Source organism: Vespula pensylvanica, chromosome 10 (genome assembly GCF_014466175.1).
Source record: "Vespula pensylvanica isolate Volc-1 chromosome 10, ASM1446617v1, whole genome shotgun sequence".
NCBI classification, from domain to species: domain Eukaryota; kingdom Metazoa; phylum Arthropoda; class Insecta; order Hymenoptera; family Vespidae; genus Vespula; species Vespula pensylvanica.
In genome coordinates this window covers 2691179-2705351 of record NC_057694.1, presented here as the reverse complement: position 1 = coordinate 2705351, position 14173 = coordinate 2691179, and the positions used below count along the sequence as shown (strand labels likewise).

Here is a 14173-nt window from a genome sequence, read left to right as displayed (position 1 = left end):
AAAAAAAATTAAATGTCGTTTTATTTATAAAATTACAATAAATTAACAAACCATTAATAAACAAATTACTTTTTTATATTCAAAGTGTTTTGAGGATATTCGAAGATATAATATTAATCCTCATATGTATAGATATATTGTTTTCGGAAGATACTTGTAATGCAGAAAGTTAATATTATAAATAATTATATAAACTAAATAAGTTAACTAATTATATAAAGTAAATAAGTTTTTTCCTTCTCAAATTCAATTAATACTACTTTAAAAAATAATTCATATATTTTATAATAATCGTTTACGTGGACGTAGCTTGCTATAGTATTAATATTGACGTTTAACAATAGTAAATTTAAGATTGAAATTTGATCGTGATTCAGAGAAGTTACTTTATTATTTGATTCTATCGCTGAATATAGCGAAACAATCGATGTACGTATGTTTCATAGAAAATTTAAAAGAATAGATTATTTCTGACCTGCTCTTGAGCCTGTCTTGCTGCTTTCATAGCAGAATTCGCGTTTTCTTGAGTAAGTTGGAGTGATGAACTTTCTTCCTGGATTACAGTCTCTGTTTCCTTTGCCTCTCGTTCGAGTTGCTCCACTATTGCTTCTTTCGCAGCAAGTGCTGCATCTGCTGCTTTCGCTGCTTGCATCGCTTTACTTGCTAGCTGACTTTTTACCTTAACACCAATTCGAAAGGTTCAGTTTTGTGTTTTGTGTATTTTAATTTTTTTTCTTAATTTATTATAAGGTCTTATTGTTATTATTATTATTATTATTGTTGTTGTTGTTGTTGTTGTTGTTGTTGTTGTTGTTGTTGTTGTTGTTGTTGTTGTATTTTGAGAATCGTAAAATTATCTAAAAAGGATTATGTTATATAGCAAATTTTGTTATAATATAATTACGATGCGTGATAAATAATTATTGACAATATTTCATTTTTATTGAATACTAAATATAATATATCATAATATTTATGGAACATATTAAAATAATTCTTTTACATCTTTCTTTTTTCAGGCAACTTAGAAATAATGTTCTTTTTTATATAAAACCACCCTTTCTCTAAATTTGAAGGGAATAATGATAAAATCAATTGATTAATACTCCGCATACATTAGAATGTAGAGAATTCTTTTAGTCCGTTTAGTCAGATCACGAGATCAGGCACGTGCTTAGCTACAGTCTAACGAAAGTGATCACGTTTAAAGTAAATAAGTACGTATCTACTTTTATTTAAGAAGTAAAGAAAAAAATATTTCTTCAAAGTAGGAGAACAGTCAAGATAGTGTCCAGAATAGTACAATAATTCGTATTCGTATCCATTTGAAACGAATCATAAATATCGCTTAACAATTACAAGATATTTCGATATTTTAGATGTTCTCTGAACAATAATTTTGCTTTCTAATGAAAGATTATTAATGATAAATCTTATTTATCAAAATATCACATATATAGGTGTATAATATACATATACATATACATATATATATATATATATATATATATATATATATATATATATTTACAATATCGATTCACGATAGAAGTTAATTTCGAAACGAGATTAATTTTGAAACGAGATTCGACTTGAATTCGATCGATCGATTTTATTTACTGGCCATGACTTAACGAGGACGAAAGTTTATCTCGATCGTGTAGGTGTATAAACTAGTTTTAGAGAAGGCATATATATAACTAAACGTGTGCCATGATCGCTCGATAAGTGCATTTTATGAACTTCCTACGTCGAAGCATCTATCTTTGGATATTTCTAATATAATATTCGAATTTTTAGTATATACCATATTTATAAAATTTTTTTACTTTTTTACTGAAAATTTTGAAATTACTTATCGTATAAACCAGTATTATATTATTATTTATTCTTTACAATAGTGTTAAATTAATATCTTATGTTCGTCAAAAGTTATCCAATTAAATAACGAATCTGTAACTCACTGTTACGACATTCAAAATTACATGTTGGCATATATATACACATACACACACACATGTGTTTCTGTATGAAGTTCTAGAAAGGTAGAAGAAAATCGGCGAACCGTGACAGCACGTTTGTATCTGAGTCACGATTTCAATGTAAATGTCAGCGAGAATGTAAGACGAAGGTATCAATGATAGGTATAAATATTATCAATGTGAGATCGTTTTGAAAAGCTTATCGTGAGCGTGGAAATTATGACTAAAGCGTGAGAATCTTTCGAAAGATTCTCATATATATACACACATTTCTTCTTTTCTTTAATAAATAATAATTTTAAAAAAAGGAGAAAAAAGGAATTAATTTTGTGCAATATAAAAAATTCATAATTACTCGAATTGAATAATTAAAATCGATCTTACAACTAATTTGTGATTCATGATTTTGTATCATCACAGAGTAATCCAAAGTCGTCTCTCTTTTTCTTTTTTTGATCTTTTTTATTTTTATTTATTTATTTATTTATTTTTTTATTAATAATACTTACTTGACGAGATGCTTGTGCACCCGCAGGATTTTGTGCATCCTGTGCAGCTTTGGCATCCTCTGCAGCTTTTTGAGCGATACCGACGATTTGATGTGAATTTTTTGGAATCACATCTAATCTATCAGACTGAAAATTTTTATATTGTGAAAGATTTTGTAGTTTTTATTTTGATTGATTTAATCAATTTGATTTACCTTTCTTATATTTCTATTTTTTTCTGTCGTGTTCGAGCCTTTAAAAATAACTAAAAACGATATTTTATTCGATAAAAAGTATTCTAATGATTAATTTTGAAAATTAATACACATATATATATATATGTATATGTATATTATATATACAGATTGCTACTAACATGCATATACGATTAACAAGGGAATTATCTTCATTCCTTAAAGGTATCTTCTTAAATTGTGTTCCTTCATGATGCAAATGAAATAATCTTATCTGTGTTTAATATAAAAACGTCATTTAAACATCTGAAGTTGATTGATAATCTCGAACGTTTGTCAATAACTCTTTTATAATAAAATGTTTAGATATCTGTATACATATGATAATACATCAATATTAATCTTATTTATTTATAATTTAAAGTTTCATTGGCGTTTGAAAATGATTAAAAATACTTCATAAACAAATTACAAATTTATTTTAATATATATAATATTTGTAATAACAGATCAATACAAAAAGGAGTTATTATGTCTGTATAAGTGGTGTAGTCCATTTCTTCAATTCATTGTAATATTTTAAATTAAAAAAAATAAATCTTTATATTTTTTCTGTATTATATCCTGTATTTTATGTATTATACAGTGGCAGAAATTAACCCTAGCTATTTTTTGCTGTATTTTTGTAATTGTCCTTGTATGCTAAAATCTTCCTTTTGCTACAAACGTAATAATTGATATATCAAACACAATATACAGATAAAATTTTTATTATTTTGTACTTTTATTCGTCTTAATCGAATATACAGCACGTGTAGGTACATATATACGACATATACCAGACGTAATAAATATTATTATAAAAGGGAAAAAAAAGAAAAAAAAAGAAAAAAAAAGGAAAAAAATAGATCGTCGGACAGCAGCAATTAAAAACTAAATAAAGTACTCTCTTTATTTATAATCTATTTTAGGGACTTAAAAAAAGAACGTCACTTCGCGTTCAAGTTAACTTCCTTCTCTTTCTTCTTCTTCTTCTTTTCCTTTCTATTTTATTTTTTCCAGTTTGTCGATACTTCCGGTTTGAACTCTCGGAGGATCTCGAGCGTAACAACGACTTCCTTTTGTTGCGGCCTGCGTTGGCCTTTGCTTCGTGAGCAGCCTCATTTGCTTGGGCCGCAGCGCGATTTGTATTCGCTAAATCTTGTTTAGCAGCTCGTAATTCGCTGGTCAGTTCCTCGAGACGTCTTTTTGCCGCCTCGAGTAATTCTTCTTTCTCATGTAGTGATCTTTGTGCACCATCAGCCGCCATTTTGGAATTCGCTGCATTTCCCTTTGCCGTTTGCATCGCACGTGTGAGTGTCTTCAGCTGTCGAAACCCCATCAACCCAATCGATTATTGTAAATCATTATAAGGAGATATATGAGTAAATCATCGTATCGTTATCTTTATATTAATAATCTTGGATTTTTTCATGAATATTTTATATATAAATAAATAATATTAGTTATTAATTATGATAATATAGTATTTTGAATTGGCAAATAAGTGATATTATAATTTTCAGTAATAATTCCAAGATTACAAATTTAAACATGACAATATGTGTATGTGAGTGTATTTAATTCGTAATGACTTCTGTTTCCGGATCTTTTGGTAGGTCGTTTTAATTTTTTAACAAGCTGACGAAACGATCGAGAGGTACGTAAGGTATTTGATAATTAATAGAAACGAGAAATGCAATTCTCAGAAGAAACAATTCTCGTCCCATTTTGTCCATATAACAGGATAACAGAAATAATTCAAATTGATAAAAAGTTTTTTTAGAACATGGGCATTTTCTCAAGGGATCATGACGAAGAAAGGATACTGACAACAAAAAAAGCGTTTGAAAAAGATTAGAAAGCGTTGGTGACTAGATATGGTAAGGTGAATCGAACAAGTTGCATATTTCTAGAATGCACACTTTGATCAGCTGGATCTGGTCGATCTATCTTTGTTGATCATTAACCGATACAACGATTTCATTTAAATAAATTCTTTCGTATTCCATTAATTTGAGAATAATTTAGAATGATTCCAAATTAACTAAATCAAAAAGAAATCTAAGAAAAAGAAAACAAAAAAATAATAGATTTCATAACAATATGATTGAAATAATGATTGTTAGAAAGATCTATTTTTATATTTATTTATTATTATAAAAAACATAATAATAAATAAATTGTTCCGTTTCATATACTTGTCAAATTATTTAATAGAAACTTTTTTATTATTTCATGATGCGATTAAATGAACTAAAAGTAATAATAAATGAATTTAACTGTTTTGTTAAAATTGAACAAATAGGCGAATATGATAAAAAAAGAACATTGATAGTTCTAAACCATACTTGTTTTAATAACGTTTAATTAAAGTTTATCTGCCAGCATTGACACATCGATAATTTTTTTTGAACTGGAATTCAGTTTATTATTAAACGAATGCAAAGGAGAAAAAGAGCGTGGTCGATTAACATGCGAAAGAAATAATGTAAGACAAAAAGAGACGGAAGGGAAGAGAGAAGGAGGGAGGGAGGGAGGGAGAGAGAGAGAGAGAGAGAGAGAATATATGACATCAAATCTCCATAAAAAGATTTTTCATAATTGATAGCTGACAATGATAATAATTTTCATAGAATATTATAGTTACCTATAGTTGCGTAGGAAGAAATAAATACAGTTCAATGAAAATTGCAACAACTCAACTGTCGATGTTTCATACATTGACGGATAGAATGAAAAAGAGAGAAGGGAAAAGAAAGGAGGGAGGAATACCCTTGACTCCCTTCGACGAGTCACTATGAAACGAGGATATATCGATCCTGGGAAGACCTACTTATCTTGTCTGATCGTTTCCCTCTTCTATGTGCGTACGCAAACTGGCGAATGGAAAAAATATGACTAGGATATTAAAAGAGATTAACCATAGCCTTGAGCTACGTTCTATTACCAAAGAGATTGCGTAGGAAGTTGTAAATTTCTTCTGGTTAAATTCTTTTTATACATTAAGTATACCTACTACACCTGTACCACGATATATATTTTTCCTTTTTCCTCGAAGATAATATCAGGCTTATCAGGTTTTAACTGAAATTTCTTCGGATTCAATTACGAAAATTACAGCTTCAATTACGTATGTTTCGTTCGAATATTTTTGATTTTTTTTTCCTTTTCCTTTTCCTTTCTTTTTCTTAAAAAATTCGTTGTCCTTCTATTTATTTATAATTTTTCATTTCTTGCTTTTCTTTCTTTTTCTTTTTTCGAAATTCTTAAAAGAGACATATTGACATTTCATTTTTTGTTCATTTTTACCTGATCTTGTGACTCTTTAGCGGCTTCAATAGCAGCATTAACGTTAGATTTCGCTTGTTGTAAAGACCCCATTTCTTCTTCAACTACCGTTTCGGATTCCCTCACTTCTTCTTCTAATTGCTGAACTATTGCTTCTTTCCCTGACAATGCTGCTTCAGCAGCTCTTGCAGCTTGCAATGCCTTCTCTGCCAATTGTGCTTTCACCTTAAATTTCGATCATGATTATTATTATTTGAATCTTCATGAATTTAAGATGAAGACGATGGTATATTTTTAATTGTTAAAGATGAAAGAATAAAATAGAATATTTCCGAAAACTAGGATGATCAAAAGGATAGTAAAAACGTTAAATATTTTTTTATTAAAATAAAAATTAGTGTTAATAAGTACTTGATGTGCTGCTTGCTGACCAGCCATATTTTGAGCTTCTGAGGCAGCTTTAGCTTCCTCTGCAGCTTTCTGAGCAATGTTGGTAGCTTTCTCAATAGTTTTTTTCGGGTTTTTTGCATGACAAGATGGACCATTTTCCACTAACCGAACATTCCTATGATTCTTATAATTCAATTGAAATCAATATAAATTAACGTATTAAAAACGAAAAAATATAAAAAGATTTGTTTTTTTTTTTAACACTATCATTACCGATTCGACTGAAGTTCTTTGAACTCGTACGCAGTCGAGCTTACCGATCATCAGCATAACTAAAATATGAATGATCGTGCATTGTGGTTAAGAAAATAACGAAACGAAACAAAAAATTTTATTTTAAGATACTTACCGATGTAAGATAAAAAAAGAATACGATACATTTTAACCGAGTGACCGTGCTAAGAAAAATTTTATGAAAAATCTTTTTATGGAGCCCATATCTCGTCTTATTAAATTCAATCGATTCGTGTCGATCGAACGGGTCTATTGGTTAGAAGACATATATCGAGCGGGAAAACGATTGAAATACGATTTTATCGAACTGTTTAATGAAGATAATCGAGATTTCGATATATATATATGTATATAATTATCATTATAAAGGAAGATAAATATGAATATATACACTATGATTACGAATATACATTACGATATATATACACACGCGCGCGCCCATGCACACACACATATATATATATAAAATAGATTTAATCTTTTTAAACTAATCGATTCGTTAAATGATCATAATTTTTTTTCTCGACCTCTTAACCCCATGTAATTGAGATCGAAAGATATATTCTTATGTTTCGTTGAATTCCTTAACGTTACTTTACGCAATCCTCGTTTCTATTATGCCTCAGAGAATCACGAAGTTCCAACGAAAAGATATTGTATATATATATCGTGCGTTTTTGATCAATAAAAGAGAAATTGATTGGGGTAACATTGTGTTTTATTCGAAAGAAATGGAAACCTATTTCACAAGACTAATTAAAATCGTGTCCTTTCAAGAGTTCAACGATCTTTCGTTGTTTCATTATTTTTCTAATAATTGAAAATTTTTTAATCATTTAAAAAGAAGAGTATCTAATAAAAAAAATAATAATAAACTTGTATGTTCGTGTGTACATATATGTATGTATACAATTATGTATGTGAAAAATTTTTGACATTGTATTGGCTTTTTTCAGTGGGCTTGATATAATCTTAAATAAAATTACGAGTCTCGATATATAGTCATCATTATTATAACATTAATGAACGATTTCTTTTTTTAGGAAAATGTCTTTGATCTATAATAGTTGTTCTATTCGTAGATTACGATTATTATTTAGTATTATTATACGTTATAGTATTTTGCCAATACATTTAGAATTTTACCAAGAGTAGATATATTATTTGTTAGCGATTAGCAAGTTTTTTGGTCGATCTGTTACGCTTCCAACGATCTATTGAAATAAAAAAAAGTTCAAGTGGATGTATTGTAGTTGCAGTTGGAAAAGGACATTGTCGTGGTTGGCTCCTTTGAACGTCTACAATCCCTTCCGTGGTAATAGACTAAGCTGCTGGTCCAGTGAGGACTATAAGAGCTCCGATGACCGGGAAAGTGATATCAGTTGTTAGCTCTTTCTTCGAGCAAGGACAGCTCCAATTCTCTTCAACGTTCGATCATTTCGATTATTCAGTAAGTAGTAATTTAACAAATATAAATAATTTCTGAAGTTATTGATACAGTTCTGTTCGAATTTTAATTTTGAAGTCACGAAATCGTTCCAAATTTACGTTAATATCTGTGAGAAAAAGAAGTGAATTTCCATAAATGATTTCTTAATGATGATAGGAAATAAAAGCATTCGTTTAGATCAAATCGATCAATTTTCTTCAATCTTTCTTTTGCATGTTTAGATCAAGATATACTCTCTTTTTTTTTTTATATTCATTTTTCGTAATCTGTAATTCATAATTTGTAAAGTGGCTATCGTAAATGATCGCTTAATAATCATAAGAAGTGGCAGAGTTTGTTTAGATCAAATCAATCAATTTTCTTCGATTTGATCGAACATTGCTTTTATAGTTAAATTAATTATTGTATTTTTCTTTTATTTCTTTTTTTTATACTTTTTTCTTTTCTTTCTATTAATTGCGTTAATTCGTCGAAAAGAAATTGCATTGTTATGTATTTTTTTTGATCAGTTGTTTTATTAGTTTATAGATCAGTTATATGGCAGGAACATAAAAATTTTTTATTTCTTTACTAGATTTCAATAGTTATATGTATGCAGGATAGAAGGTAAGCGTTTATAGTCGTCTTCTTCGTAATAACTTTCTGTATAATTTCATTTCATATCAAATTTAGTTTATTAGGTGCTTAGGGTTTTGCCTACTTTTACGTAATTACACGATTGCGTAGATTCCTGTTGTAATATATAATAAAACGAATTAGTTAATCTTATAAAAACTTTACAGTTTTAAAATAAAATAAAGAAAGAAAAGTAAAATGAATAAGAAAAGACTCATAATTCTGCACCAAGTGTTAAAAAGTTCGCGAAATTTGAATGTCGTAACACGAAAACTGATATCGTTTCCTTTCTCTCCACCCACAATCTTGTAGCAATTTATTATACTTGGTTTCCCATAAAGTCTATGTGACCGCGTGACGTTTAAATAGAGTGTATTGAATCCGGAAGTATAGTGTAAGCTTTCAGAGTGTGCGTTGACCAGACAATAAGTGTGTGTTTGAGACCTAGCTTATATTATGCAAATTCAGCTCTTGCGAGAGCTTAGAAACCGAGTTCGAGTTAGACTAATTTAGGTTAGACTCGAATGGGTATTTTTTATAATAAAAATTCCAGTCGAACGTTACACTCGCCAGTTCACGACTTTGCAATAATCCAGGATAGTACGTAAGTAGTTACGTATAATATTTACGTACATATATACATAAGTAAATATGTACGTATATATGTATATATGTAAGTATTCGTTTGTAGGGTCGTTATCTCGTTTTAAGGCACGTGATTCGACGGACATTTACCTTGCGAATAAACGCACCTTTTACTATAGTATTTTCTTTTTGTTCGTGAGCAAATAGATTAGAATTAGAACGGTTTTATGTTCGCTGAGGAATTTGTTCGAAAAATGATTCGTATCGTCGAAATTATTATTATCATTTCTTTTTTCTATAAGTTTTTTGATTCGCGTTGGTAGATATTAATTACGATTAGTCGAGATTTAAATTTTTATTAGATATTATTTAGGTTTGATTCGAACGTAATCTTCCTGTCTTACGAAGAAATAGATTTATTTTGAAAATAATCATTGTGAATAATCGACGTTTAAATTTCTATTGGAAAGATTTAAACATCGACTAAGAAGATCTATTTAGATTAAATTAGATTAAATATTTAATATTAAATATTGATTATAAATTTAGAAATATTTTTTTTTTTAATATATCATTTTCTTTTGTATTATCAAAGTTGATTAAAGCTAGAGAAATTATATATTAGATATAGAAAGAATTTTCTTGTAGAAAAGTTTGTCAAAATAATATTGTTCCTTGTAAATAAATAATTTTGATTTATTTTGTTAAGCAATATTATGATAAATCGAAATTTAGATCTTTATTAGGAATTTAGAACCGATTAACAAGAATATATATATATATATATTATAATATATATATTTATAATTTTAAATATTTATTAGAAATCCATATAGATCTTTCTTTCGTCTCAAATAATAATTCATCATTCATAGAATTCAGGATAAGATTGATGTTTCTCGATTATTTCTCGATCATTTCTTTGCAAAAAATTCATTGGTAAGGAATCAACTAAATTACAATGTCGGAATCCATTATGAAGTCGTGCATGCACTCACGTAGTTTTCAGAGCGCAACGAAACTGGATTTTCGAATTTGAGGAGACGTAAACGGGTTACGACATTATTGTTGCACACGGACTTGTGCGTTGGAAAGGCGTATCGTGTGCGTCATACATACCACGCGTTCTACGAGTTAGAAACGTTAGATCTCCTCGAGGTACTACTTAGATATATATATATATATATATATATATATATATATATAATTTTTTTTCTTATATCGATCCTTGACCGATCAATGATGTATGTATATGCACGTCCGCTGAATCGTGTCAGTTTCTGATAACGATCGAAGGACTCGATCGAGCAAGACTTTTTGCGAGTATTTTTTAATAATTCATATAACACGTGTAATTCTATACTAAGAATTTAAAGAATAATTTAAAGAAATTATTAATTTATTTTTGTCTATATTGTCAATAGTGAAATATACATAAAGAATTTTTTTATGAAGAAAAATTAAAAAATTTTCATTAACAAATAGTGATCTATGTAACCAATCATACAAATATTAGATCTACATTTGCATATAACCCATATATGTATATAAACTGGTTAATATATACTGAATATTTCTTTTTTTTTTTTTAAGGAACATTACATAATTCTGTTTTGCAATACTGTATTTTCGATGAAAGAACATTGCTAGGATTAGAAAAGTCTTCCAAGTCGCATAATCAAAAGAAATCGACAAAAGTAACGTCAAGCAGCGATTCGTCGATCAACTTTTTCCACTATACTTTCGAAGTAAATTCGGCCAGGCTAGATCGTTCGGTCATGCAGAGCAACGATTGATAGAGAAATTCCGTGGAGAAACTCAAAGGCGAGATGCGAGAAGCTTGTCTATGAAATAAAAATACTATATAAAAAGAAAAGAAAAAAAGTATTGCACAAGGATTCTCGAACTTTGAACGAATTGAACGATTTCGTGCTCGACGAAGCGACACTTCGATCTTGTTCTTATTATTTTGTGTCTTCCTCCTTTTCAATCGATTCAATATTTTCTCTTCGGCAAGTAACACTATGAACGCTTACGGATTATATAAAAAGAAAAGAAAAAAAAGAATTTCTCTGATATTGCATAAACTAAGAAAAAAGAAAAAAAGAACAATCTGTTATCCTGCAAGACTTAGCAAATTTTAATATACAAAAGGGACAAAAGATATTTTATCGAATAAAATTGTGACGATTGTCATAGTCATTAAAAAAAAAAAGGAATTTTTTGAAAAACAAACAAATCTTTTTGCTCAACAGATAACCACCAAATTTACAAAAAAAAATGAAGACCCTCGCATTGATGTTGGCATTGATATGTGCGGTCCAATGTGGTCCAGCTAAAACAAAGAAACAAGTACGCGAACGAGAAGCGGATAGTTATGAGTACGCTTACGCAGCTCCAGAATCAGTGTTATTAGATTCTCATCTCTTACAAGTAGATTCAGTGGCTGTGCCCAGTGGTACTCACTTATCAGAACACCGTCCATCTCGGCCAGGTTATAGCGTGGGTGGTCCTTTGGCAAGTATCGCTCAAGGTGCAGCTGAACAGGCTCACACGCAATTAGGAAATCAACATTCAGCGGCTGGACAGGCAGCTTTCGTGGCTAAGAACACGTTGGCTCAGGCAGCGGCACAGTCAGCTGCAACAGCAGCAGCAGCTTTAGCAGGCAAACAGATCATCGTGATGGGTCTCGAACAACAATCGAGAGATGCTCACGTTGCCGTCGATGGTGAAAAACTTCAACTACAACAAGCCCAACGTGCTGCTACGGCTGCACAAAATACTGCTCAACAAGCGATGCATCAGGTCCAAGTAATTACTGCAGCTTTGAACGCTGCTCAAGCTACTGCTGATCACGCTAGTCAGGCTGCAGCCGAAGCTCAAGCTGAATTAGCTGCTCAAACTACTATGGTTGGTCAGGCCAAGGCTCGTGCAGAAACAATCGAGGAACAACTCAATGCAGCTCGTGTCGATTTCGAAGCAACCCAAGCAGCCGCTCAAAAAGCTGCAAACGCTGCATCAGCCGCCCAATCGAATGCTGCTGCTGCAGCAGCTCACGCCGCAAATGCTGCTGCTGCTAACGTTGCAGCTGCCTCAGCTAACAGTCATTCCAGCGGTGCTCATGGTAGTCTTGTTGCTCACTTAGGCGAACCCCTTACGAACGCTGTACCCGTTGATGCATATGATTACAAATCTGCGGTTTATCATTATTGATGATTATTTTCAATTTTAGTTCTTCGACCTATACTTTTCCTCGTGTCCCGTACTCGAACTTTCAACTTTCTTTTTATTTTTTATTTCTTACGTCTTCTCATTATATGTAAAGGTCGAGCATCGTCACGAGTTGACTTCATCGAGTTTTCATGCTATCGTTAGAGTTTATCTATTTAAAATTTATATTGGGAACAATATCGATTTAAATGCATTTTTAATGCGATCGATCGAAACTTAAAACGATAGAACGTTATCGCAGCAGGAAATTTTTGAATCGAAAGGATCGCCTTTGAAAAAATAAAAATTTTCGATCCGTCTTGAAGTTATTAATTTTTTATTATTCAATGTAAACTAAAAAATTGCCTTCATATTCCATTTCTTGTATTACCTTTTATTTTATCAATGAATTTTACTTGCTACATTTCTTTCGTCGAAAATTCTTTTTTGTGTCATTTACTTTTTTTCGTGCTGATTCATATGAAAATGCAATTGAATGTTGTTATCATTTTAACATTTTTCTATCATTAAAACTGTGACTTATTTAAGTTATAAAGTTATTATTAAAAAGGACCTCATAAAAGGTTGAAATTTTATTATGTTCTATTATACAAATTAATAAAATCAAACGAATGTGATGAGAAGTGTTTTATTATTGCCATTCGGTATTTGATAAGTTATTGATACTTAGAAATAATTTGTTATAATAGTCAAACGAAATTGAAATGCCCTTTACAAATTAACTTCTTCCCCATATAGTATTATTAAAGATGTATTATTAAAGATCAGGGATCTAATGATCATATCATAAAAAATAACATTTTTTATCCAATAAAAAAAAACAATAATAGTATTATGATCTATGTTGGATTTGAAGATATATGCCATCTTTCGTACCTAATGTTATAATTCCTGCCACGAAATCGAGCTTCTTCTGCGTTTTTGATCCTGGCAAAAATACAAACTTCGCCAAGGCATTCGTAAGGGCAACTTTCGTTTGAATCAGACCGAATCTCATACCTAAAAAAACATATTCATTCATTATTATAAAAAAAAAAATTGAAATATTTTTCAGAACTGAACAGAATTTTTAATTCAAAATACAAAATAAAAATTAAAAAAACAAAATCGAATGATTTTCATTGAAAGAAAGTTAGATATTGTGCATACCAATACATATTCTTGGTCCTTCTCCAAATGGCAAATAGGCATAATGGTGTCTAGCACGAATTTGTTCTTCCGTGAATCGTTCAGGAATAAATTTCTCTGGTTCGGGATATATATTAGAATCTCTATGTATTCCAAGAATAGGAATAATCACAGCAGTACCTTCAGGTATGACGACATTAGAATTAGGTAGTTTAATATCCTTGGTACATATACGATTTAAAATAGGCAAAGGTGGATACTTCCTTAAGGTTTCTGCAATCAGTAAGAAATATGCGATATGCATTGACTTTTGTTTTCTTTTTTCTTTTTCTTTTTTTTTTTAAGATAATATGAATTACACATTAAAATATATACTAACCGCATACGACCATATGAAGATAAGTCATCTCATTAATAGCGTTATACGAGATACCTCCGTGTTTTTTTAAAACTCTATCGATTTCCTCCTGCGTTTTTTTTTGAATA

General features: G+C 30.1%; 3 protein-coding genes across 3 annotated transcripts in view; 1 reads left to right on the top strand and 2 right to left on the bottom strand.

Moving 5' to 3' along the window:
- Positions 1–6739, bottom strand: part of LOC122632345 (myosin heavy chain, embryonic smooth muscle isoform-like) — a 7722-nt gene extending 983 nt beyond the window's left edge. Inside the window, exons 1-6 of the mRNA XM_043819036.1 lie at positions 6702–6739; positions 6406–6559; positions 6016–6219; positions 3675–4030; positions 2492–2609; positions 476–679 (exon numbers count right to left, since the gene is read on the bottom strand). Coding sequence (XP_043674971.1) covers positions 476–679; positions 2492–2609; positions 3675–4030; positions 6016–6219; positions 6406–6559; positions 6702–6739 — 1074 coding nt within the window. The remainder of the gene's footprint in view (positions 1–475; positions 680–2491; positions 2610–3674; positions 4031–6015; positions 6220–6405; positions 6560–6701) is intronic.
- Positions 6740–11608: 4869 nt separating this feature from the next.
- Positions 11609–13119, top strand: LOC122632664 (late embryogenesis abundant protein, group 3-like). Its single transcript, XM_043819756.1, has one exon. The coding sequence runs from the start codon at positions 11609–11611 to the stop codon at positions 12539–12541; it is 933 nt and encodes a 310-aa protein (XP_043675691.1). The 3' UTR covers positions 12542–13119.
- A 52-nt stretch (positions 13120–13171) lies between these two features.
- LOC122632344 (probable cytochrome P450 6a14) overlaps positions 13172–14173 on the bottom strand; it is an 8180-nt gene continuing 7178 nt past the window's right edge. Inside the window, exons 9-11 of the mRNA XM_043819034.1 lie at positions 14067–14173; positions 13709–13960; positions 13172–13558 (exon numbers count right to left, since the gene is read on the bottom strand). Of these exons, the coding sequence (XP_043674969.1) occupies positions 13392–13558; positions 13709–13960; positions 14067–14173 (526 nt within the window). The 3' untranslated portion in view covers positions 13172–13391. The remainder of the gene's footprint in view (positions 13559–13708; positions 13961–14066) is intronic.

What these genes read in the sequence shown, in the direction of transcription:
- LOC122632664 (XM_043819756.1), top strand. Translation starts at nt 11,609, where the DNA reads ATGAAGACCCTCGCATTGATGTTGGCATTGATATGTGCGGTCCAATGT.